This window comes from Polyodon spathula, chromosome 19, assembly GCF_017654505.1.
Source record: "Polyodon spathula isolate WHYD16114869_AA chromosome 19, ASM1765450v1, whole genome shotgun sequence".
Lineage (NCBI taxonomy): Eukaryota > Metazoa > Chordata > Actinopteri > Acipenseriformes > Polyodontidae > Polyodon > Polyodon spathula.
Window position 1 is genome coordinate 21603414 of NC_054552.1, and position 26299 is coordinate 21629712.

General features: G+C 41.9%; 1 protein-coding gene and 1 pseudogene across 1 annotated transcript; both read left to right on the plus strand.

Moving 5' to 3' along the window:
* The first annotated feature begins 222 nt into the window (after positions 1-222).
* On the plus strand, positions 223-25641 carry LOC121294522 (annotated as a pseudogene).
* On the plus strand, positions 13722-21313 carry LOC121295087 (chondroitin sulfate proteoglycan 4-like). The gene is made up of 4 exons (XM_041219411.1): positions 13722-14816; positions 17951-18079; positions 18585-18748; positions 20141-21313. The coding sequence occupies exons 2-4, from the start codon at positions 18046-18048 to the stop codon at positions 20375-20377; spliced, it is 435 nt and encodes a 144-aa protein (XP_041075345.1). The 5' UTR covers positions 13722-14816; positions 17951-18045; the 3' UTR covers positions 20378-21313.
* Positions 25642-26299: the final 658 nt, after the last annotated feature.

The window sequence follows — 26299 nt, forward strand, 5'->3', positions numbered from 1 at the left end:
TTCTTTCATTTTTTCTGCTGGAGATTGCGTGAGATTAAGTCAGAATAACTGGATCTTGACTGCTGACATCTAATCAGTCACAAACACCTTCTCTGTTTTACATGGGTTTTTACAGCTATTTTTTAAGGCGAGAACGCGATTGACCCAGCCCTTAAAGTCGCGCTGCCAAAAGGACCTCCTTTTGCATTTCACAATGTAGTCGCGTGAAAACGTCACACAGTCATGACTGTAAAGTCGATTTTCACGTGCATGTAAACCAAGTTTATGTTAGCTAGTATAAATGAAAATACTGACATCAAAATGAATACAAGGGCTTAGAAGGACAACAGACAACCACTAGCAGTCATCTCCTGGTTGTGTATTGATACTGTCTGACTGTATTTTCATCACTATTGGTTAGTTTATCTTACAAAACTTGGGAGAATTTGAAGTAGTTATAGCAGTAATAACAGTGAGTTTACATTTGCTTTTAGTAATCCTGATGTTTCATTTTGTGCATTGCTATAAAATTGGCTTTATTGTAAATTACATCCAGGCTTGTTCTTACATTAGTGTTACAAAGTGAACGGAATCCACAGTATATCATGTGACTGAAAGCAACATGATAGGTAATTGTATACCATTAACATACTGCAGGAAGCACTGGGAAAACACATGGTGATGAAAAAGTCTTCCCTCCCATTCCACATGCAAACCAAAATATACACATGGTTAAACATTATTTAATTGCGATATCCTCGTCATGTTTGAAAACATAACTTTTTTTTGTCTTTCTTGTAGGTACATTTGGAGCTGGGGTCTGGTGAAGTGGTTCTAACATCTGAGTCTGGCCTGAAGCTCAATACCTTGTTTACCATGATGTGACCATCACTTTGAAGGAGAGATTGTTGACCATGATGATCAATTCATTTTTCTCCCGCTCTGCTAAGCTCCCTAACACCCAGCAGGGTATTGACCTTGGATTTTACTTGGGAGGAACAGGTCACCAGGAGAGGATACTCTATCTGGAAGGGTCTGCCACTCCCTTCAGGGGCTGCCTAAGTGACATTGTATTTAAATTCAATGATGTTGACCTCTTAGCCTGGGAGTACGAGCAATGTCACAAGGTCACCAAGGGCTGCAGCAAGGAGTGCCAGGCTGGAATGCACAGGAAAGCAGGATACTTGAGCTGCTTATGAAGACCACACTTGAAGAATCACTTTTTCTTTTCCATGCTCGGCATCAGACAGACTTTATAACCTTAGGATTAATGGCTGGTTACTTAAGGGGGGTTGTAGACCAAGGCAGCGTGGCTGTAATCCTGGACAACCCTTTTGTTCAGGTGGCCGATGATCAATGGCACAGAGTCAAAATCAGAATTGACTCTGGCTTGTTTGAGATCACTGTGGATAGTCAAGCCTCCGGAGTGTCATTGAGTGGCACTGAAAGCTTAGATCTGAAGGGGAATCTATACTTGGTGCTCTTGGGAAGACGGTACATCACGATCTGTGGAGCACTAAGGTCGTATATCATCTTCGGGATGTGATAGCAGGTGACTTTTTCTTTGGCTGTCTGGGAGACATAAAAGTCAACCATGAAGAGAGAAGCCTGCAGGATGTTCTGATATCAAACAACATCCAGACCACCTGTGATGACGAAGACTCTGTGGACTATTCAAGCTCATATGACAAGGAATCTGTAGTTACCCCAACTCCAAACTCTAACGTATTTGAGTTAATAGATGTTGACCCTGGTGAACAGCATTACCACCCTACTGAAGACATGCCACCTGTTTTTTGGAATGTCACTTGGCTCTTAAAAATTAGCCCACTGATAGTCCCTGAAGGGGGGCAAGCCTTTGTGGACTTAGACAACCTCCAACCCACTGTGGACCTAAACAGCATAGGCATCAGGCAGTCCCAGATTGTCTTCACTCTGCAGAAAGACCCTTGGCATGGTCATATGGATTTAAATGTAAACAACTTGAATAGAAGACAAAAGTTCACCCTTCTTGATATGGTCAATAAGAAAATCAAGTACATCCATGATGGTTCAGAAAGATACATGGACCAGCTGCTGTTTGATGTGGTAGCATATAGCACAGGCTTCCTTCCTGAAATTTGGCAACCAAGCGATATACACTTCCCATACAGATCACACCCATCAATGATATACCACAGCTGAACGGATGAGACACTTGGATCTAAGAGTACACACACACATGTCTGGGTTCCAACTTCATCCACATAGTAGATGCAGACACCAGATGTGATGAACTAAAGCGCTTAGTGACTTCTGGACCAAGTAAGGACGAAGGATATTTAGAAAACCGTCAACAACCAGGGCAGAGCATAGAAGTGTTCACATGCATGGAACTTAAAGATGGAGACATCTACTATGTACACAAGAGTGGAAGCTTTGCTCAACTAAATATTCAGGTCTCTGATGGACACTCAGTCAGCCAGCCAGCCACATTTAATCTCAATGTCAGAAAACCGCAGGCCTCATCCTGTCCCAGAGTGAAGAATCTGAGATTGGTATCCACAACTTGGCGGTGTCATCTACTGCTCAGAATGGGGTCATTGTGGTCAATGTCACCAATCTCCTGCATTTTGGAGAGCTGCAGAAACTGGAAAATGGAGATTGGAAACACGTGAGATCCTTCCATCAAGAAGATCTGAGGCGAGGCCATTTGAGGTACTTCAGCACAGACACTAACGATTACAGTGAGGTGGTGGTTGAGAGGGTTAAGTTTGATTTGCAACTGGGCCATCTGCTTCTGAGGAACAACACCTTCTTTATCAAAATCAAGCCCTCCAGATTCAAAATGGTAAAACTGGTTCCACTAGTAGTTGCAAAAGGAGGGCAAAAGGCTATCACACTGGAGGAGCTGGAGGCGGCCTTGAAGGGACAGTGTTGATTACACTTCCTTCCAATATGTGATCCTGAAGGCCCCTGCTAATGGTAGTCTGCTGCTGCTGGATCGAGAACTATTTGAAGGAGACACTTTCACTCAAGAAGATCTGAGAAAAGCTCATCTCAACTACAAGGTTCGGATCCGCAGAGCTGTTGAGATTGAGGATTGCGTTCCAGTTCCAGGTGTTTGTAGACCAGCAATACTCACCTGTATACACCTACCCGATTAGGATCCTAGCCAACCAAGATGTACCTGTCCTAATAAATGAGGGACTGACTGTCGTAGCAGGTGAAGAAAAAGTCTTGACTAAAGACCATCTCTGGCTTCATAGTAGAAACATAGCGCATTTTGTGTACCAGTTCATTCAGAACCCTCAGCATGGACGGCTTATCAGGGAATCTCCAGTTGGACAGCTAAGATTTGAAGGGGCAGTCAGTGTGTTCAGTAATGAAAACCTGCTCTTGGAGAAGCTGATCTACAAGCATGATGGGTCAGAGAGCAGTGAAGATGAATTTGCATTTCTGGCTTTCGAGCAGACCAAAGAGAGCTCTCTGGTCCAAGCCTTGTGGCAAGATTCAGTGAAAGGAGTGTTCAAAATCAACATACAGTCCAGGAATGACCATGTGCCAGTGGACAAGACCTACAGTGTTGTCAGAAACGGTCAGCGTTTGTTGACCACAGAGGACATCCTCTTTGGTGATGAAGATTCTGACTATAATATAATGTCAGCACAAGATAACTCCCAGTCACTTTTTTGTTTCTCCCAGAGTGACCTAAAAGAGAAGAAGGTGCTTTTTGTACACCAGGGTGCAGATTGCGGCAGGTTTCAGCTGCAGGTATCTGATGGACTTCACAAAACTAAAACCCTGCTAGAAATCCAGGCCTCAGACCCTTCAAATAGCAAATAACACCATGATTGTTGTCGACCAAGGTGGGTCCAAGAAGCTGGACAGCACCATCTTGAGCGTGGAGTCCAACATGGATATCAGAGACCCAAAGGACATCAAGTATGAGGTGGTTGTGCATCCGAGAGAAGGGGAGGTCACAGTCAATGGACAAGAGGCCATGTTCTTTTCCCAGGACAACCTCAGGAAAGGGATGGTGTCATACCACCACAGCGATAAAAATCTAAACTCCAAGGACTACTTTGAGTTCACAGTGAAAGCCAGTCAGGTCTCAATAGAAGGAATGTTCAGAATAAGGATTTTTAGGGAAGTCTACCAGTTACCGCCTAAGGTAGTAAGAAATAAGCTGATCTACTCCTTTGAGGGAGAGCTGACTGAAATCAACCAGGACCTTCTAACGATAGGTTTACTTTTTCATTTGCTCTTTAGAAAATGGAAAATGTAACTCCTTAATTGCATTGAAAAACTTTTTCATGGAAGCTGTTTTGGCCAACTAAATAAATAATAAAATATAAATGGTCTCAAGGAAATGAACAACTCTGCTTATATTACAATTCTTCAACACAAACACAGATTATTAGTGTTTTGGAGTGTTTCAATCTGGAAGTTCTAAAAGGTAAATAAAAAAAATATATATCTTCTTCTTTTTCACAGCCTTAGTCCCAGACTGTCCTGGGGTCAGCTTTTATATATATAATATATATTATATATATATATTATATACTATATATATATAAGTAACTGTGACGGAAAGATGAGTTCTGGTGATGAATCTTCCTCCCAACCTGTGAGGGCGCTAAAGAACGGGAGGAGAAGTATCTGGAAGGGCTGGCCTGACAGTTCGTTTCCGGGTCAGGGAAGTGGGTCAGCCTGGAGGGAAGCGCGACTCTGTTGTAAGACCGTATTGATTTGAGAGGTAAACGAGAGGCAGCTGCAAGTAATAAGGCAGCTGCAACCGTTTACCTAGATATCATGCGGGATTACATATAGGGGCCAGGGTAACGCTGGTCTTTTCCTTCGTTTGGGTTAACGCTTGGAGAGAGAAGGAGCGAGAGAGGAGCTCTCGTTGTAAAGAGAACTGCGTGTTGTGTTTTGTTGTGTTTGTTTGTAATTGTCTGCGTTTTGCACCACCAGACAGTTAACTCACCGGTCCGGAGCTGTCGACCAGGGTCAGCACAATCCGGATCACCACTGCACGGAACCGTCACGAAATACAGTGTCTTCACCCACCACAAGCACGTCTGCACTCACCCAGGACTGGTGACCGTGTGTTCGTTTTTGTTCGGGACTGTGCCCTGTATTATTGCTATCCCCGTGCTTTACACATTGTTGTGTATAGCCGGGGATTTATTATTTAACGGTCACCAGACCTGGATTATAAATAAAAGCACCTTTTCACTGGAAACTGTTGTCTGCCTGTCACTCCTGCATCGCATCACCGCTACACCTGTTCCCCTCCACTAGCCACTTTGCCACACGTGGTGTCAGAACACGGGACTATGGACCGCAACGCGCTGGCGGAGTTGCTGCAGGCACTGGAGACCAGACGGGATGCAGAGGAGAGACGGAGGGAGGAGCGCTATACGGCGCTCATTGAACGGGTAGGGCTGATCGTTGCTGCAGGAGCGACCCCTACCGGAACATCATTGATGTCGGCCCCGAAGGCACGGGCCATGAAAATGACGGCGGAGGATGATCCGGAGGCATTTTTGGTGGCGTTCGAGCGGCTGGCAACCGCGGCGGGATGGCCTCGGGAGTTCTGGGCAAGCCAGCTAGGACCTTGCCTGATCGGGGAAGCGCAGGCAGCTTACCAAGCCCTGAGCGACCAGTACGCCACTGACTATGACCTAGTCAAGCAGGCTATCCTCCGTCGTCTCAACATCACCGCGGAGACCCACCGGACGCGGTTCCGCGAGTACCGGAGAGCCCCGGAGACACGCCCCAGGGTGGTGGCACAGCGGTTGTGCGACCACATGGTCCATTGGCTGACCCCAGAGAAGAAGACCGCTCAACAAATGGGGGAAGCCATTGTGGTGGAACAATTCTGCCATGTGGTCGGCGCCGAAACTCAGGCGTGGGTACGGCGCCACAACCCTGACACCCTGGAGGAGGCGGTCAAATTGGCCGAAGATTTTGAGGACTCTTTGACGTCAGCCCGGGTCGGGATCCTGTCAGCCCCTGCCCTGCTCAGGAACCAACCTCTCCCTCCCTCTCCTCCAACACCACCACCATCACCCTCGGTCCCGGCACCCAGACCTCCCAGACCGCCGACCCTGTTGGGCCCCCTTGCCTCCCCCCCATGGAGACCGAGGATGGCCCCCAGCTGGGGTAGAGGTGTTGCCCCTGCCCCGTTGCCCTACCAGCAGCGGGACAGATATTTAACCTATGCCCCCTCTGTCCCTCCACTCTGTTTTAGGTGTAACCAGCCAGGACATAGGGCCAGGTCATGCCCCGCTGCTATGGAGTGTGACGTGGCTGCATGCAACTGGACACCTGGAACGGGTAAGCAGGGGGAAAACGGTTGGGAGGGGCCCTGTCTGATTGACGTGGTTTTAGGGAATGTGAAAACCCACGCGTTAGTGGACACAGGGTGTGAGCAGACCTTGATCAGGACAGCTCTCTTGGGCGGTATGTCGTGGCGGCCACAAGGTCAGGTGGCCATCTCCTGTATCCATGGAGACACGGCGGCATACCCCACCCTAAAAGTATATTTATCGGTAGGACCGATAAAACGTCACCTTGTAGTCGGGGTGGCGGAAAGGTTGCCGCACCCAGTTATTCTGGGCCGAGACTGGCCAAAATTCAAAGAATTGGTGCAAATAATGGCAGTCTCAGCCACACACGTAAACGTGGCAGAAAAAGGGAAAAAGGAACGGATTGGTGATGTGTTTCCTTTTCATCCTGAAATGTTTTCCCCTCTTTTCCGTCCTAGAAAAACAAATAAGGAGAGACGGACCGCGAAATGGGAGGGAGCGTCTTTGAGACAAGGCTGGGGTCTGGTGGGAGAGTGCTGTAATGGTAACAAACGCCAGTCGAAGGGAGTGGGAAAGGCGTGATCTTTTTGTTTATTCCTCTTCTGCCTGGGCGCCTTCCCTCCCGCCCACGGGCCTCCGCAGAAACTCCCTGTTCCGACCCCAGAGCCACCCTCCTCCTCACGACATTACCCTGTTTGCGGAAACAAACTCAGCGAGGTTACTGGGCCGACTAGGGCAGAGGTTATTCCAGCCCCTCTCAATATACCGGACCCGTGGTACTCAAGCGCGGACCTAGTGTGGGGCCAAAAGAACGACCCGTCACTGGTGCACGCTTGGGGGCAGGTCCGGTCCATTGAAGGTAAGGATGTTGATGGCGCTGGGCCGCTAGTATATCCACATTTCAGTATCAAGGGGCAATTACTATATAGGGTAAACCTAGCCGCGGGCACAGGACAGCCTGTAACACAATTATTGGTTCCCCCGTCTTGTCGGACCGAGGTCATGAGGCTGGCGCATGATATCCCTTTTGCGGGGCACCTCGGAGCCGAGAAGACGAGGGAGCGAATATTGGCTCGATTCTATTGGCTCGGTCTTCATACTGATGTGTCGAGATATGTAGCCACATGCCCAGACTGCCAGCGAGTAGCGCCAGGTCGAGTGCGCCCCGCTCCTTTGGTCCCACTGCCGATTATTTCCACTCCGTTCGAGCGCATTGCAATGGACATAATGGGCCCGTTGCTACCTTCTGACTCTGGGTATACGCATATATTAGTAGTGGTGGATTATGCAACGCGATACCCAGAGGCAGTTCCATTGAGGTCCACTAGTGCAGCTGCAATAGCCACCGAGTTAGCGCAGATTATGGCTAGAGTAGGGATCCCCAAGGAGATTTTGACGGATCACGGAACCAATTTTTTGTCCAATACGTTACAGCAGGTGTACAAAATATTAAAAATACGTCCCATCAGGACGTCCGTTTATCATCCACAATCGGACGGTTTGGTTGAACGTTTTAATCAGACCTTAAAGTCGATGCTGAGGCGATTTGTAACACAGGAGCAGAAACATTGGGCATCGCTTCTTCCCTACCTCCTTTTTGCGGTGAGAGAAGTGCCGCAGAGTTCAACGGGGTTCTCCCCCTTTGAGCTCCTGTACGGCCGGCAGCCTCGCGGCATTCTCGACCTGCTGAGGGAGGGGTGGGAGGAGCACAAAGGCTCGTCAAAAAAATGTAGTGAAGTATGTGCTCCTACTACGAGATCGCCTGGATTTGGTCGGTCGTTTGGCCCAAGACAACCTCAGATCGGCTCAGCACCGACAACAGCAGCATTACAACAAAAATGCACGGATTCGAACCTTTCGACCAGGGGACAAGGTAATGCTGCTACTTCCCTCATCTGAATCGAAACTGTGTGCTAAATGGCAGGGGCCGTATGAGGTGATTCGGGCTATAGGGAAAGTAAATTATGAAATTAGACAGCCCGATCGCCGAAATGAACGTGAAATTTATCATGTCAATTTATTAAAGCCCTGGCAGGCAAGGGAGGTCTTATTTATAGCCCCAGGCAATATGGAGGATGATTTAGGTCCCTGTTCAGAGACCCCGAGCACAAGAGCGATTTCTATGGGGGAACAATTGGTTCCGGATCAGCAAAGAGAGCTGCGTAAGCTTATTGAGGAGTTCAGCGATGTTTTTTCTGACGTGCCCGGCAGGACAAACTTAGTTGAATATGACATTATCTCTCCACCAGGTGTCACAGTGCGAGAGAGACCGTACCGGATCCCAGAAAGTCGACGAAGTGGCGTTCGCAAAGAGGTATGGGATATGCTCGAGCTTGGGGTGATTGAGCCTTCCAGGAGCGAGTGGTGCAGTCCGATCGTCATAGTGGCTAAGAAAGACGGCACCAACCGCTTCTGTGTGGATTTCAGAAAGGTGAACGCTATTGCTAAGTTCGATGCATATCCCATGCCTCGGGTCGACGAACTTTTAGACAGACTGGGAAAAGCGAGGTTTATTTCCACTCTGGACCTGACGAAGGGATACTGGCAAATCCCTTTAACCCGCAGCTCCAGAGAGAAAACCGCATTTTCAACACCAGAAGGGCTGTTCCACTTTAAAACCATGCCGTTTGGGCTACATGGTGCGCCCGCTGCCTTTCAGAGACTGATGGATCAGGTTTTACGCCCACATCATGAATATGCAGCAGCGTATATTGATGACGTGGTGATTTACAGCTCCACCTGGCGAGAGCATTTGGCTAGGGTTGCAGCCGTTCTTCAGTCTCTAAGGGCAGCCCGGCTGACAGCTAACTTGAGGAAATGTGCGTTTGCCAAAACAGAGACTCAATATTTGGGATTTTTAATGGGGAATGGAAGGGTGAGACCTGTAGTCACCAAAATCCAGGCTTTGGTTGATGCAGCGATCCCCAAAACCAAGACTCAGGTGAGGTCACTACTGGGCTTAGCCGGTTATTACCGCCGCTTCATCCCCGAGTACGCCACAGTGGTTAACCCGTTAGTCGACCTCACCAAAAAGAGTGCTCCAAATTTAATTAAATGGTCAGCTGAGTGTCAGGGAGCGTTTGATACTATTAAGCGTACACTTTGCCAGGCCCCCACTCTTATCACTCCAGATTTCACCAAGAGATTCATCCTCCACACCGACGCATCGAATGTAGGTTTGGGTGCAGTCTTGTCCCAAAAAGTAGCTGGAGTAGAGCACCCGATATTATACCTCAGTAAAAAAATGTTACCTCGGGAACGCAACTACTCCGTAGTCGAAAAAGAGTGTTTGGCCATTAAATGGGCTACTCACTCTTTACGATACTACCTGCTGGGACACTCATTCGATCTGGTCACAGACCACGCCCCACTCAAGTGGTTAAGCACAATGAAGGACAGCAATGCCCGGATAACTCGGTGGTATCTGGCATTGCAGCCCTTCATGTACCACATGGTACACCGTGCGGGGAAAGACCACCAAAATGCGGATTATTTTTCCCGGGAGGGGGGAGTAATGGGGAAGGTAGATTTAGCCGAGTGTTCCTTCGGCTCCACTCTGAGCGGTGGGATATGTGACGGAAAGATGAGTTCTGGTGATGAATCTTCCTCCCAACCTGTGAGGGCGCTAAAGAACGGGAGGAGAAGCATCTGGAAGGGCTGGCCTGACAGTTCGTTTCCGGGTCAGGGAAGTGGGTCAGCCTGGAGGGAAGCGCGACTCTGTTGTAAGACCGTATTGATTTGAAAGGTAAACGAGAGGCAGCTGCAAGTAATAAGGTAGCTGCAACCGTTTATCTTGATATCATGCGGGATTACATATAGGGGCCAGGGTAACGCTGGTCTTTTCCTTCGTTTGGGTTAACGCTTGGAGAGAGAAGGAGCGAGAGAGGAGCTCTCGTTGTAAAGAGAATTACGTGTTGTGTTTTGTTGTGTTTGTTTGTAATTGTCTGCGTTTTGCACCACCAGACAGTTAACTCACCGGTCCGGAGCTGTCGACCAGGGTCAGCACAATCCGGATCACCACTGCACGGAACCGTCACGAAATACAGTGTCTTCACCCACCACAAGCACGTCTGCACTCACCCAGGACTGGTGACCGTGTGTTCGTTTTGTTCGGGACTGTGTCTGTGTTATTGCTATCCCCGTGCTTTACACATTGTTGTGTATAGCCGGGGATTTATTATTTAACGGTCACCAGACCTGGATTATAAATAAAAGCACCTTGTCACTGGAAACTGTTGTCTGCCTGTCACTCCTGCATCGCATCACCGTTATACCTGTTCCCCTCCACTAGCCACTTTGCCACAGTAACCTATGAGTTAAAGCTATGGTCACTCTCTTTCACATTTTCTAATGGCACATTATTCATGTTGTGTCAATAGGATATTGACAGAAATATCATTTTGCTTGTTCTACTCGTGTCTTTATGGTGCTTATTAACAGGGTGCATGCTTATTAAAATCACTCTGTATGGATGGGTCACCTCTAGGTACCTCTGTAGCAGAGATGAGCTGTTCAGCATGGGTTTGGTGATTTCAAGATTTCTGAATTAAATTACCTAGTTCAGGGAGTTTCAGACCTGGCAAACTGGGCAGGAGAGCATTTGAAACATAAGAACATAAGAAAGTTTACAAACGAGAGGAACCCATTCGGCCCATCTTGCTCGTTTGGTTGTTAGTAGCTTATTGATCCCAGAATCTCATCAAGCAGCTTCTTGAAGGATCCCGGGTGTCAACTTCAACAACATTACTGGGGAGTTGATTCCAGACCCTCACAATTCTCTGTGTAAAAAAGTGCCTCCTATTTTCTGTTCTGAATGCCCCTTTGTCTAATCTCCATTTGTGACCCCTGGTCCTTGTTTCTTTTTTCAGGATGAAAAAGTTCCTTGGGTCAACAGTGTCAATACCTTTTAGAATTTTGAATGCTTGAATTAGGTCGCCACGTAGTCTTCTTTGTTCAAGACTGAACAGATTCAATTCTTTTAGCCTGTCTGCATATGACATGCCTTTTAAGCCCGGAATAATTCGCTCTTCTTTGCACTCTTTCTAGAGCAGCAATATCTTTTTTATAGCGAGGTGTCCAGAACTGCACACAATATTCAAGATGAGGTCTTACTAGTGCATTGTACAGTTTTAACATTACTTCCCTTGATTTAAATTCAACACTTTTCACAATGTATCCGAGCATCTTGTTAGCCTTTCTTATAGCTTCCCCACATTGTCTAGATGAAGACATTTCTGAGTCAACAAAAACTCCTAGGTCTTTTTCATAGTCCTTCTTTAATTTCAGCATCTCCCATATGATATTTATAATGCACATTTGTATTTCCTGCGTGCAGTACCTTACACTTTTCTCTATTAAATGTCATTTGCCATGTCTTTGCCCAGTTCTGAATCTTGTCAAGATCATTCTGAATGACCTTTGCTGCTGCAACAGTGTTTGCCACTCCTTCTACTTTTGTGTCGTCTGCAAATTTAACAAGTTTGCTTACTATACCAGAATCTAAATCATTAATGTAGATTAGGAATAGCAGAGGATCTAATACTGATCCCTGTGGTACACCACTGGTTACCACACTCCATTCTGAGGTTTTTCATCTAATCAGTACTTTCTGTTTTCTACATGTTAACCACTCCCTAATCCATGTACATGTGTTTCCTTGAATCCCAACTGCGTTCAGTTTGAGAATTAATCTTTTGTGCGGGACTTTGTCAAAAGCTTTCTGGAAATCTAAATAAACCATGTCATATGCTTTGCAATTATCCATTATCGATGTTGCATTCTCAAAAAAATCAAGCAAGTTAGTTAGACACAATCTCCCTTTCCTAAAACCATGTTGACTGTCTCCCAGGACCCTGTTACCATATAGGTAATTTTCCATTTTGGATCTTATTATAGTTTCCATAAGTTTGCATATAATAGAAGTCAGGCTTACTGGTCTGTAGTTACCTGGTTCAGTTTTGTTTCCCTTTTTGTGGATCGGTATTACGTTTGCTTTCCCATGCTTTTTCTCATTGTTCTACTATGCATTACCATGGTTCGCCATGGTTTGCCATGTTTTTAATATGCTTTACCATACATCTCAGGACTTTACAACACTTACTCATGCTTTACCATGCTTTCACAGTGCTTTATTAAACTTTGCTGAGCTTTTATTATGGGAAACTTTTATAAGGGAACTATTCTAAACCATTCTTGCTGCCCGTCTCTTGGCATTTAATTTAACTGGCACTTTAAAAACCATGTTTGTTCATCTAAGTCTAAAATAGATACTTTGAGTGGCAGTACAAACATATTGGTCTTTTACTTTATGCAATATAATTAAATGAACTTCTAATGCGTTTCAGGTGGAACATGCTGATTTCCTACCCTCTGAAGTTGTTTATTACATTAAAGAGCCTCCCCAACAAGGTCACATTATCACGCTAGTCAATGACTCTGCTGCCACAGCAACCCCCAGCTTGAATAACACCCAGTCCTTCACTCAGGAGGACATCAACAATGGCAGAGTCATCTACATCTCCAAGCTGGGCCAGCAAAGTGACGCCTTCACGGTGGATGTGACCGACGGGACGACCAGCATGGAAAACATCCGAGTTCTCTTTGAGATGATTCCCCTCCAGATGAAGAATATTATGCTTATGGAAGGAGGGTCCAAGGCGCTGAATAAAGACATCCTCCGAGTGTCCGACCAGTACTACAGCAGTGTGAACATAGACCTCATTGTAGACGAGCCACCCAGATGTGGTGTGTTTCTTCACTTGGAATGAGGTACGTTATCAGTGGGTTCTGCTAGTCTATGTTAAACCTGGTACAAGTCCAACTCCACTTCAATTTTAGGCCAAGCCTCATTATTATTAAATATATTCCGTGAAATCAAACACAAAAGGAACTATAATGCTCTGGATTGAAGTTGTCATCCTTTTGTGCCTATAAAATCTTGTTGTGCAAGATTCTTTAGGAAAAATACACAAACTTTAAATGGCATTCTATATATTTTTTTGTATATATGTTGCTATTTTATATCACCTGCACATTATGTGAGAATGTAACCTTTCAACCTTTTCATCTCTGAGGTCTTTGTCTATAAGAGTAAGTGGGATGAGCAGTTGAAAACTCAGATGATTTAAGTGGAATGAGGTAGGCTACTCTATTCCTGCACTTTTTTCCAGATAAGTTCAAAGCAGCCAGGTAAAGACATAGTTGAAGAAAAGATGATAATAACTCAACAAGTGAGGAACAGAACCACTCTGAATGATTGCAATGACAATGATACAGTAATAGAAAAGTACAAAGTTTTTACCCAAATATGTCCTGCCCTTACAATTCAATTAGTGTGCACAGCTGATACTTCTCTTGCAGAACAAGACGATCTTTTCGTTTCATTTTCATTTCAGAAATGTTACTTTGGGCTACAAATTCTGGTTTTACGATTAGATATTTAATGCAATATTTTTTAAACTCGAAATTGCTTTTTGCATCAGTAGATCTGGTTCTTAACCATGGTGTATACAGAAGAACAGAAAACAATGTCTAACCCTCAATTAAAACCACATTGAGCAATGTTGAGCCCATAGTTTATCCTGAATTAGGACCATTTTATAACTGATGGTTGATTAGAGTTATATACACTTTGAAACTTTGAAATCAACTAGACCATCTATCATCTCAGATGGTGGAACCTGTGGTTACTTTATTATGGTCAGCCATCATTCATCTTTCATAATGGATCATAATTACCCAATTGCATTTCGGAATCAAAGTAATTGTACACTATGATAGGACCCACAACACACAAACACAATCCGTAATTATTCTTTCAAGCTAACTATGCTTTCCTGGCATATTTCTTGAATATCAACAATTAATATCCATTTCAAATACACAGTAATTGTGAACCATATACATTTATCAAAATAATTGACTTAATAAGCCTTGTTAAGTAAGGTACTATTAAAATGATGGTGGTTTAAATGACACCAGACCGATTCTTATTTGGTTGAAATGTGATTAGCATTTCAGAATGTAGACAGACCTGGGAGGTGATCCCTACTCACAGCTCATAAAAAGAAGAGGGTAATTGTGTGTGGGACAGGCAGCACCGGAGAGGGATGCTTTCTGTATGTCTGTATCTGTCTGAAACTATTGTACAAGCCTTTCAGAAATGTTCAAGTAATTGAAAGCATTGCAGAACAAAGGCTTTCTTGAATACAGCCCAGGAAGATTGATTTGTGAATACAAAGTGTGAGATTGTATTAAAAATTACACATGTGCAGCACCTGAAAAAAGCAATTTGAAAGGCATTTTGAAAATCATCCCTACTCTGTATAAATCTGTAAAACACTGAAGGAAACCTTTTAATTGCAGGTGGACCAAGGGCTTATCTTCTACTATCATGATGGCAGCGACACTGAATTTGACAGCTTCACAGTTATAGCCTTGGCTTCTGAGATAGACAGGAACAGCAAACCGGTGACGGTCAACATTACTATCATTCCAGTCAATCATGATCCTCCCAGAGTTACAGGCAGTATTGGATTGAAGGTAAAGTGAACCAGTGCCTTGTGTACTACTTAATCTTGCAAGCCACGGATATAGCAAATACTGTTTAGATAATTCAGAAACAAGCAACTTAAATGTAACAATAAACAAATATCCCTTGGGAGATATATTTGTTAAACCCTTTCAGAAGGAAGCATTAGTTCTGGTTATCGTTTGGTGAAACTGACATTTATATAAACTCTCTACACTGTTAACTTGGCTAATCTAAACCAATGGGACATTAAGTGAATAATAAATTATTACAGTATAGTTACACAATACACAATTTGGTTACCTTCTAAAAGCTAAGGTCTTTAAAAGTTATGTAAAATGTTAACATGAACACAACTGTGTACTCCAACGAGAAGTGTGCGTTTAACTTTAAGGGTGTGACGGGGTCAAGGAGATAGGGAAAGTGAACAGCACTTAAAACCAGTGACGACGGGCCTGTTTTCCGTTCCCACAATACGCCATTAATTTCAGTTAGAACTCCAGTATTGTTGCAGATGGGAACCTGAACTGGATAGTTTATTTCTTGCATTTAATAATGTATCATGACTATCATGAATGTGTTTAAATAAATAAAAAAACTGCAATATGGGCAACACGAAACACAGCAAATGTGTTTCTTGTTAAAACTGGCTTTTAAAAAAAAAAAAAAAAGGAGAAAAAAAATGTTTTGTGGATATGGCCCAAAGGTTCAAAACTAGAAATTACTAACCTAGAAATGAACATTTTAGGATGTGTATGCTTCACAATTTGGTCTTTCATTATACTACAATAATAATTAAAAAGTACTGGACATTTTACTCTGTTAGAAAGGCCAAAGTAAACTGAGTTCTGCCTATCTAAATAAAATCCTTTAGGTACTGCATAATTGAGGGTGCAGTGACGCTAACATCCACCAGGTGGCAGGGCAGCTTCATAGAAGGCTCTTGGTTCTTTGTCAGAGATGAGGGTGGAGTAATTTAACATTCTAGAATAGTTTTAGTTCTTATATTAAGTTTATTTTATGTATTTATTTATTTATTTTTATCAAGGAACACGGGCAGTGGTTAACGAAGTGTTGATGAAAACATGAATGGAAACAGTGCAAAAAAGTAACGAATAAAGAGGGTTGAAGAGTTTAAGAAGGTTGTTGTTCTTTAGCTGTTTAGCTCTTAATTTAGTGTGAAAGTAAAACACACTAAGAAGCTACATAAGGATACTTAAATTAACCCTTCATTCACTAGTTTTGCTACAGTGTCAGTTTTTTTTGTTTGTTTTGTTTTTTACTTTTTTCATGGAAGCCATTATAGTTTTTATGAAAAGAAATAGTGTCCTATGGTCTTAATATGTACAGGACTTTCCAAGAAGTCAGATATTTAATCCCGATAATTTTGTGTTAACCATGTGCCAATGCAAAGAACATATTCTATGAACTGTTGAGCACTGTATCTAACAATGCAGTCCTCTAAAAGAACACATTGTGGGAATTCTGTTACTTTAATATATGTATTTGAAACAAATGTAATAATAAGCATGTGAACTACCTATGACAAGTATACAGTATGAGTGGTGTTTAAAAGTTGACTCATTCATCCAGCCATTCTATTCTCACCAGACCCAGTGTAATGTGCTATTTCTTTCCAGCCAATTCATAATAATCCCCACTGCTAGCTCTCACAAGACCTGCTCCATGTATTACCTCTAATGTTGTTTTCAGCCATTGGGTACCATCTGGACTCCATTAATGGAAGAGTCTGAGAGGCAAATGCTTAACTATAGACTAGCGATAGTGGGTCAAGCATACATAGCTAACAATAGCAGCTGCTCTCAATAGCAGATTTTTCCTCTGGCACAAGAAAGGAGTTCTGCTGTATCAGAACCATTAACAGGGTTGTGTGCTTTGCATCCAATAAAAAATGCTGTCATTAAACACACATTTTAATTTGAAATATATTGGTGTCAATGAATTCAATTCTGTTACTCAGATTTGGCCTGGAGAAACTGTTGAAATAGGTCAAAGTGTTTTGAGCAGTGAAGATCGGGACACTTTTTTTGAAATATTCCATCAAGCCCCCATCCAATGGGCGGGTGGCACTGCGGTCATCACCTAGCAACAGCATCCAGAACTTCAGTCAGGCGCAAATAAATGATGGGCAAGTGATTTTCGTCCGTGAAGGTGGGTCTTTCAGTAATAAGCCTCAAATTAATATTGGCCCAATACAAGATAGCTAGCACTCCCCAACATCTTTAACACTAATAATATATACCAGAAGTTCACAATTTCAATTTTGTCAGTGGGGGACCCCATTTTAAAATGGCACTCAAAAGGCATGTCTCTAAAAAGGCATGTCTCTCACTTCCATCCTGCATTGGAAAACCGTGATATTTTCATTTCATGATTAATCATGTCGTAACAGAGTATGCATCGTTTGTATTGTGATGCAAGATTATAAGCACCAAAGAGCTCATTGCAGGTCACCAAGTGGTTCTTGAATGAGGAATACGTGTTCTTTATAGTTGATATGAATAGTCTCCCAAACTCATTTATTTTTTGTCTTTTAACAAAATAATTCATCATTAAATGATAATTTGATCTTATTTTGCATCATGCAAAGTCCATCAGGACTATAACATGTATCGTGATGCATATGTATCACAACCTGCATATTGTGACAGGTGTCATGTCATGACATTAGTGAATTGTTATACCTCTAACTACAGCAGTGATAGACCCATTTATTAAATACTGTTTATGTGTAGTTTTATAAAATAAGTATCCAGAGGAACCTCTGTGGATTCCACTTGTCTGACAAGAAGTGTTATATACTTTCTTCCTCTCCTTGATTCACCCACTTACTCTACATTTTTTCTCTACCAAGAGTGTAATGACTTGCGTTGCATGGTTGTTGTCGTTTGAGTGGGTTTGCTTTGCTGTACTGTAATTCTGTGTGTACAAGGTGAGGCATGGACATACAAAGACAAAAAGACTGAAATAACGACAAAAGTGCAGGCCTTATTCACAACATTTTAATTTAAAACTGCTTGTGCTTGTGTTATAAAATGCCCTCTAAACTGAGGAAAACGCAAGCAAACAAAAGGGGAACAAAATGTGGTAAAGCAGCTGATATTCAGTTGCTCTCTCTCCTCAGGTCCGCTGTCTGGTGGTTTTAGCTTCACAGTGAGTGACGGAACTCACACCACCGCTCAGGTCTTCAATGTTACCGTGAGGCAGCTGTCCATCGTCATGGAAACCAAGGGGGAGCTTGCAGTGTATCCAGGTGAAGACCGGCCTTTCTGTTGTGTTATCGGTTACTTGCACTCATTTTCAAATAGAACAAAAACAATGACAAAAACAATATGTATGTAAATCTTTACAAGCAACGGAAACAGGGCATCACTGCAGAGACTTAACCACTGTGCAAAAGAGCCAGGCTCATCTGCATTCTTGGTTATAGAGCTCTTAACCTCATCTCATCCCACCGACAAGGATCCGGAACAGCAGGGAATCACACAGTACTGCCCATTACACAAGGAAAATTGAATAGAAAAACAAACAAGCTCAGGGGTTCAAAGAGCAACGCTAGATTACCACTCATTATAGGACTGTAAAATGTATCTATTTGAACTGCTGCATCCTTGAACCTTCACTTAAGGTCATATGGTCCGATTGCAGAGGACCATTGGAGTGAACTAACACAGGAAGTGATTAGGTGCCAGAAGAAAAAATTACAAAAATACAATATTTATTTATGGAAGGTTGACTCAATTGTTTTTCTTCACCAGGAACAAGCAAACCAATCACTAGCCAGATCCTTAAAACAGTGACCAATGGCATGAGAGAGGAGGCACTCTCAGAGGAGATAACGTATCATGTATTGAGAGCACCACATCTAGGCAGATTGATCTCAGCCAATCAGACCATGGTGTCCAGTTTCACTCAGGCAGGGGTAAGCAGTGTGCAACCTATAATGCCTCCACAGTGTAATATGCTATATGACTGGTTCCACAGTTTTAACATTCTACCAATGGCTCATTACATTGTACAGTGCACGTTAATGCAGGTACGTTGCATTGTAACTGCATTGAATATCATTTGTTAAAGGTGTCACTCAAAAGTGGTTTTAAAGATCACAATGCTGAATTCTCTGTACATAATTCAGTTAATTAAAATAAACCCATATATATCATACTTTGTTAGAATATTATTTCACTAACACTTAATATCACTTTCATAAAACATTATAAGGCAGACTTTTATTACTACATCTCTAATGAAGGTTTACTGGGTTTATCAATGTAAACAATCAGTCAGTGTGCAAAAACAAGGAAAACCGAAGACATCCAAGCTGGCCAAACCCATTTCGTGCCAGCTTATTATCTTTACAATGTCAATGGTAACTCCTGCTGATTATTTTTTTCACTCTAGTTAATGTAATGTCAGTGGAATTGATCAGTCATGCAACTCATATCCACCCTACTTAAAACCCTTATAAAAATTGCCAGTTAATTTGCACTGTAATTTAGTAGTTTTCCCATGTTTTTCCCATGGTTTTACTGTGCATTTACCAATAGTTTCCCATGTTTTTAAATATGCTTTACCATGTCTTTCTGGGCTTTACAAGGTATACCTATGCATTACCATGTTTTGCCATGCTTTGGAAATACTAAAAGAAACAAAAGTTCAATGACACAGTTTTTACTAGAAGTAATACTACAGTATTATTGTGATAATAGTGTGGAAGCAACTGCTCTTCCCCAGTCACTTACGATTTCTATTGTAATAACTGTAGATTATTTATGCTGGTGTGAAGAAAAAAATGACTTGGTTTAGGTTTCTTGACATCTGGAAAGCTGCAGTTGCTCTTTTAAATCATGTTTTAGTTCTCAGGCACTTCTGATCAGTTAGTTGAGATGTGGGGTTGTTGAGCCGGGGTAGGGAGATTGCAGATCAGATAACGCCAGCAGGGTAATTCACACTTTAACCTGTGCACCTGTTCAGACTGATAACAGCTCCAATCTCACTAATGCGTCGAGCTACAAGTCATTGTCGGGCAATTGTAGGTCAACACCTGATCTTCATTTCATGCATTAGTTATCAATCATTACAGAAATAACTGAAATTAACAGCTCAATTACAGTACCTTACTTTACATATTCAGCAATCTGGAGGCTTGTTCTGCTGTTGTAAAGAAAATGTTGTTTTATAAAAAGCGTTGACCACAAAACCCTACCAAGACCTATAAAATACATTGCACAAGGACTCATGCAACACAGTGCGTGAGTATGAAATTGCGCATGTTTGTGGAACATGATTGTCATATTCTTTTTTTTTTCATCAGCTGGAGACTGGATCTATTTGGTATCAGCAGGAGCTCCCCAAGAAGGCATTCTGGATTTCCCAGGACTCCATTGATTTCCTGCTGTCTGCTCCTCTAGCCTCCGAGCTGGAACACACACTCCCGGTATCCATATCCTTCCTGGAGCAGAACCCCACCAACTCCTCCCAGCTCTGGAAGAATACAGGGCAAATCTTATTGGAGAATATGGTTCTACTGATGTGCCAGAATACCTGCTGAATGCAACCCGCTTCAGTAAACATATATCGCACTATTATAAAATGCTGTCTCCGACATTTTATGAGGTCAAATTGTAGTCCAAATCACTAACTGTGAAAGCAAAGCTCCATTGGGAAATGACGTCAGAGTGCCGTTATTTTTTATAAGTAGGTTGTGTTTTCAGCATATGAAACATTAGAAAGCACAAATAATCCTTGTAAAGTTCTGTAATAATGATATTAAACTATAAATCCTGTGCTATGTTAATCTATGTTGCTTTTTCTTATGGCACACAACGCTGGGAACAGTGAAAAGTAGCTAGCAGGTAATATCTAGGCAAACTCTTTGCATGGTTTGATTAGCAAACAAGAAAGACACGTCCTGTCTTCCTTTCTTTTAACAAACTGTTAATAACATTTTTTATATTGTATGTCAATTATATGTTGAATTGAATAATTACATACAAATAATATATGAGGCTTAAATTTGAAAGCCGAAGGTTTTCTCAACTACCTGAATATCTTCACCTGTTATTGCATTAAGTTGCACATATTAGCAAGTTTTAAGTTTCAATCTCAAAACGAATGTTACCCTGAAATGTGAGTGATTTATTATAGTGTTATGTGCACTCCTCAAATGAAAAAGGCTCTATGTATAATATAGAGAATCCAATGATGGGGATCTGGGAACCACCAACTCAATAGAGTATAGATAATTGATCACACAGTACTAGGGATATGAGAGACTGGGGATTACTCAGTATTGGAACTAGGGAGCCAGAAAATTCAAATGCATGGGCATCTGAAAGCTAGAGATTCTAAAGTGACCGTAGCTAACAAAATATGTAAGCAGACACTCTTTTCCCAGTGTTGAAGCACATAGTATTCCAGCAAGAGCATTATTTTCTCACATCCAGTTTCTGGTAATACCATTAGAATTAAACATTTGCATGTTTAAAGGACTTCACAACCTTGTTATTTACAGTAGTCACAGTTGTAAGATAATGACAAGATAATGTAAGATAATGATTTTGATTCATGAAGAGGAAGAAAAAGAAGAAAATGCTGCAACGATGATGAAAAAACCTTTTTAAATTGAATGTGAGAAAGGAAAGAAAATAGAGAAATTCGTCAGATTCTTTATAGTTAATTATAACAGTTGAAGTACACCCTACTGTACATATCAGGCTGTTACTTCATCTCTGCTTTTTGCTAAATCATTTAAACTTGAAGGAATTACAGCCTTATTATATGTTCTTGGGTGTAAGTCAGTCTTTATAAGCACTATAAATTTGGAAGGAATTGAAGCTATGTACATTGGAATCTTTACAAAAGCCACGTCTGCTGTTCAAAGACAGCAGCTTAGGTATGCATACAATTTGCCAGATATGACTTTAAAACTCAAAGTAATAAGTTGAGTTTATTATTTCAATGATTCAGCTTAATGCTTTTCACATAACTGAATGCACATGTTCCACAGTAGGGAACGCAATATATCTCCCTTTTCATCATATTACTGGGCTTGTTCTGCACGCACTGAATAAATCAATACTATTTGCATTCCTGGTTGACAGTCTTTTGCTGGTGATTTATTTGGTGATTTTGAATCTGGTTAAGTTAAGCACTTGGATAAACACAGTGAATTAAATTCTCATTTTCTACCTCAAGGGAGCTGGTCTAAAAATGAAATGCTTTCAGGAAATACAGTTTTATACAATGGGATGTTACTAGGGCTGTACGGAAGCCCTACTGTAGATACATGTGTAAGGAGTGCCTTTGGTCCTTTGGGCATTAGGGGTTACAGAAGACCATGTAGTGTTTACAAGAAACACATTACTTGACCTTTGCTCGATTCGGCAGTTTTCCTATTTTGGCAATTATATTTCCTAATATAGTCCCAATTTATTTTATATTTTTATTTACACATCATCGGTCATAAATCTGCTTTGGAATAACCAAACCCATTTCTGAACTTTAACCTCCTCTGCCCTTTTGTTCAAACTCCCGAACACGTTTTACAGCCAAATTGCATTTTCTCTTCACAAACCTTCACAGAAAGCACCGTAACAGTCTTCTACTGCTGTAGTGTATAAATGTGTATTATAAATGTGATGTCTTGTATACAGTAAATATATGATAATGCTGTACAACATTCACATGCATTATTGTGGGGACCATTGACACTGCTGAATTTCAAAACAATATAAGGAATATAGTGTCGGATACCAGTTGTAACTTAGTAGTTTTGCATTTTAAGAAACTCAGAATTTTACTGTATATCAATATCCTACTGATGTCAAAAAGGGTCACTTCCTTGTAAACAACAATTCTTTAAAGTGACTTGGTGTTTCTAACTCTCAGTGATTTACTGCACTGATAATAGCGCTGGTACCAAAGTTGTAAATAAATGTATATATGTTTGATCTTTTCAGGTCTGAATGTCCTGGAAGGTGAAGGTATAACCATTGTCAGATCCAAATTAGATGCTTCCAACTTCCTGGCCAGTCTACTGATGCCTCTAAGTGCGTCCAATGACATTGTGTTTAAGGTGACGAGGTTTCCTGCTTATGGAAAACCCTCTTTGGCTAGCCAAGCCTTTCAAATACACTTTCCATACTTCTTGCAGGAACATATAGATAGGAGACCTCCACGATGGTTCAGACACTGAAGCAGACAGCTTCACCTTTCAAGTCTGGCTCAAGCCAAGGTAACAGGGACTTGGAAGTCAGTCACAAAAAGGCATTGTCATTGAAGAGGCCTTCAGCATCTTTTCAGAGAATCTGACTTTGGTCCAAGCTAAGGAGATCCATGTACGCAAGGAGACAGGGGGTGCTCTACAAGATAACTGAAACCCTGAAATATGGAACTGTGGTTGTTGATCGGCTCCCCATGTCCCAGTTCTCACAGAGGGAAATTGATGAAGGGAGAGTCAGCTACCAGTTCTTGAACTTCACCTCCCATAAGGACAATTCCAGATTCATGGTGCAGTCCAGGGCAGCCAATGTTTCTGGTGTTCTGAACGTCACTGTGAGTCCCCTGGTTGACTTACCAGAGGATCCCCTTTGGCCCAGAGAAACAACCATTTTGGTGGGCACCAGCATATTAAATGCCTCAAAACTGGCCAACATGACTGAGAGTATTCAATCTTAAAAGATTACACATCAACCAAGAGGAGCCAGGTTTTTACCACCTAACAGCGGCAAGGACAAGAATGGCACATTACACTTCTTCACCCAAAAAGACATTGAGGAAGGAATGATTGTCCTGGAAATATTTAACCAAACAGATATAGGTGATCAGGTTTAAAATGATACCTTTCAGTTTATTCTGATGGCAAAGGGTATCCTGCCCGCTCTGGGTTCCTTATCCTTCAGGACTGCCCCCTACAACTCCTGTCATCTATGATGCAATTTTGATCAAGGTTCCATCCAATGGGACTGGGGACCTAGAACCAGAAGGCAGGAACCTCCCTGAGGTAGAGGATTTTTCTTTAGCCTCTCCAGATACATCACGGTAGGGAGGAACTGAAGTTGGGGCTTCCAAAGTTCACCCAACCTCCCATCCTGTGAAAGCAGGAACCGAAAAGAAACAAGCAATTGCATCTTTGGAAAACAACATTTTAGCGATCATCATTCCCATCTGTGTCATCATCTTGCTCTTAATGGTGGCAGCTATCTTGGCATATTACCTCATCCGCCACAACAAAACCGGGAAGCATGACATCCAGGTGATCTCCTCCAAGCCCAAAAATGAAGAGATCAACCAAGAGACTTCAGAAGACCGATCCTGCCCACAGCATACCTCTATCGAACATGGGCCCACAAGTCTCCAAGGAAGGATTTCAAGGAAATTCAGGACCCCCTAGTGGACAACTTGACCCTTGACCCTGAGACCAACCAAACTACTAGCAATTATATGACATTTGTATATTATATTTGTCAAGACAAATATAGTCTCTTTACTAGTTACGGTGTATTGAGTGCTTACAACAGCTACTGAATTGACAGCACTGAATAACAAAGTATACTATTGGGTCACTCACTGGAAACTACAGTGTGAACATTCCCAGACTGCCAGCTGCCACTTAACTAGCCTAGAAATTACAATATTTCCAGCTAAAATGCTCATTTCTTCCAGCTATGATTGCTTCTCCCTATTAGGATATGGGCTGCAAATTGCCAGATCTAATTTTATGACAGAAAGAAAATATATTTTCAATATATTGTTTACAAATGTATAACATCTTCTCAAGGTGTTTAAATATGTGTGAAGTCATATACAATATTATCCATTAACACCATACATGTTTTTATATATATATATATATATATATATAATTTTCTAACTTTTGTTAATACACTATAATTTGGTGCTAAAAACTAAACAGATTTTGTGTGTATATATGTATGTTTACATTCACTTGAAAAACAGAAATTTCCATATGTAAATGCAGGTTCAACAGTGTAGCTTGTAGCATAATCACAGCCCCCTATCCTGGTTACTAAACAGTGTTATATAGATGTACTGCTATCTAGAAGTACACATTTCCATTGCTGCAGCTGGACCTACATTCATATAATGTATTTGTTTTTCATGACTGCAGATAGTATTTTTTTCAAGTTTTCTTGGGTTCAAGCTTTTCTTTCAGCACTGAACCCACGGAAGTACATGAAAGCACTTGAAGCAAGCATTGGTAGAACTGGGGCAACATGCATGAACAGATTTAACCCTCAGCCTCTGGGTTAAATCTGCAGTGATTGTGGGCTGTACGCTAGACTAGAACACAGCCGATGTTTTCAGATACATTCCTCTCTATTACTGAACGTGTGAGCATCTCTATCTCTATTATGTTAAAAATTATTTCATATGTCCCAAAAAAATAACCAAACATCTGGTGAGTCATGTCAGTTGGAGGCTCCATCCTTGTTTGGCAAATTTTGACATGAAGCATCATCACAAGCTCCGCCCTCCCTCCCGCCATGGAAGAAAAGAATGTACAATCACAAAAGGAACTGTAGTAAGTACTAAAAGGAATGACAAACGTATTGCTTCAAATAGGGCTGTTCCTATTTTCTAAATAATTCCCTTTAAGAAGCTTTAAGTTGTTAGGTATTAATTAAATGACAGCCTTTATTCAGTTTAATTTGGTGTGGCCTAATATATTTACATTTCCTATGTATGTGATTTTTTTTGGTTTGTTTTAAAGTTGCGACAAATCTTGTGTGATATCTATCTTGGTGTATGTGCAGGAATTCATTCATAACCACAGTATTCTCCTTTAAAATGTTTTTTGGACAGGTTTTAAATTAAAAATCCAAAAATGTCTGTTGTAGATTTCACTTTTGTATATAAATATGTGTATTATTATTTTGTTTCTAGTATATTTTCCAGGTTTGCTATTGGTAGGTGTTGACTTTCTCTTTGGAATATTTTATGGGTAGTTGCAGATACTGTATTGCATTCCAAACCAAACCATGGCATCTCCATTATAGCTATCCCATAGCATTTATAAAACAGAGCTCATACGTTTTGAAACTGACAGCAGTCACCTCTGTGCCTCAGTCGCTGTGTCTCCTGTGAGTCACATGATATATGATTATACACCAGGAAAAGCATTGCACTATAGAGCAGCCCTCTGTTCTATTCTGCTGCTGAAATTGTGACAGGTGAATGCACACAGTGTCATTGCCTTTGGAAAGGAGCATTTCTGTGCAGCACGATTGGCATGCACACTAGGGCTGTTCAGTGGTGTGCCCTCAAAAAAAATTGAAGAAAACTGTACAATGAATTGGACCTGAAGCTAATATACAGTATCAATTAAAATTGTGTTTCTAGGGCTAAAACCACCATGGGCCTTTATTTTCTTCACACCAACCCTATTACAGGCTAGTTATTCTAGGTTTTAGTATGCTATATGTGGTCACAAATGCACAGCCAGGTTCAT

What these genes read in the sequence shown, in the direction of transcription:
- LOC121295087 (XM_041219411.1), top strand. Translation starts at nt 18,046, where the DNA reads ATGGAAACCAAGGGGGAGCTTGCAGTGTATCCAG. An exon ending in GGAGCTTGCAGTGTATCCAG is followed by an intron (nt 18,080 to 18,584) that starts GTGAAGACCGGC and finishes TTTCTTCACCAG; the next exon opens with GAACAAGCAAACCAATCACT. An exon ending in CCAGTTTCACTCAGGCAGGG is followed by an intron (nt 18,749 to 20,140) that starts GTAAGCAGTGTG and finishes TTTTTTCATCAG; the next exon opens with CTGGAGACTGGATCTATTTG.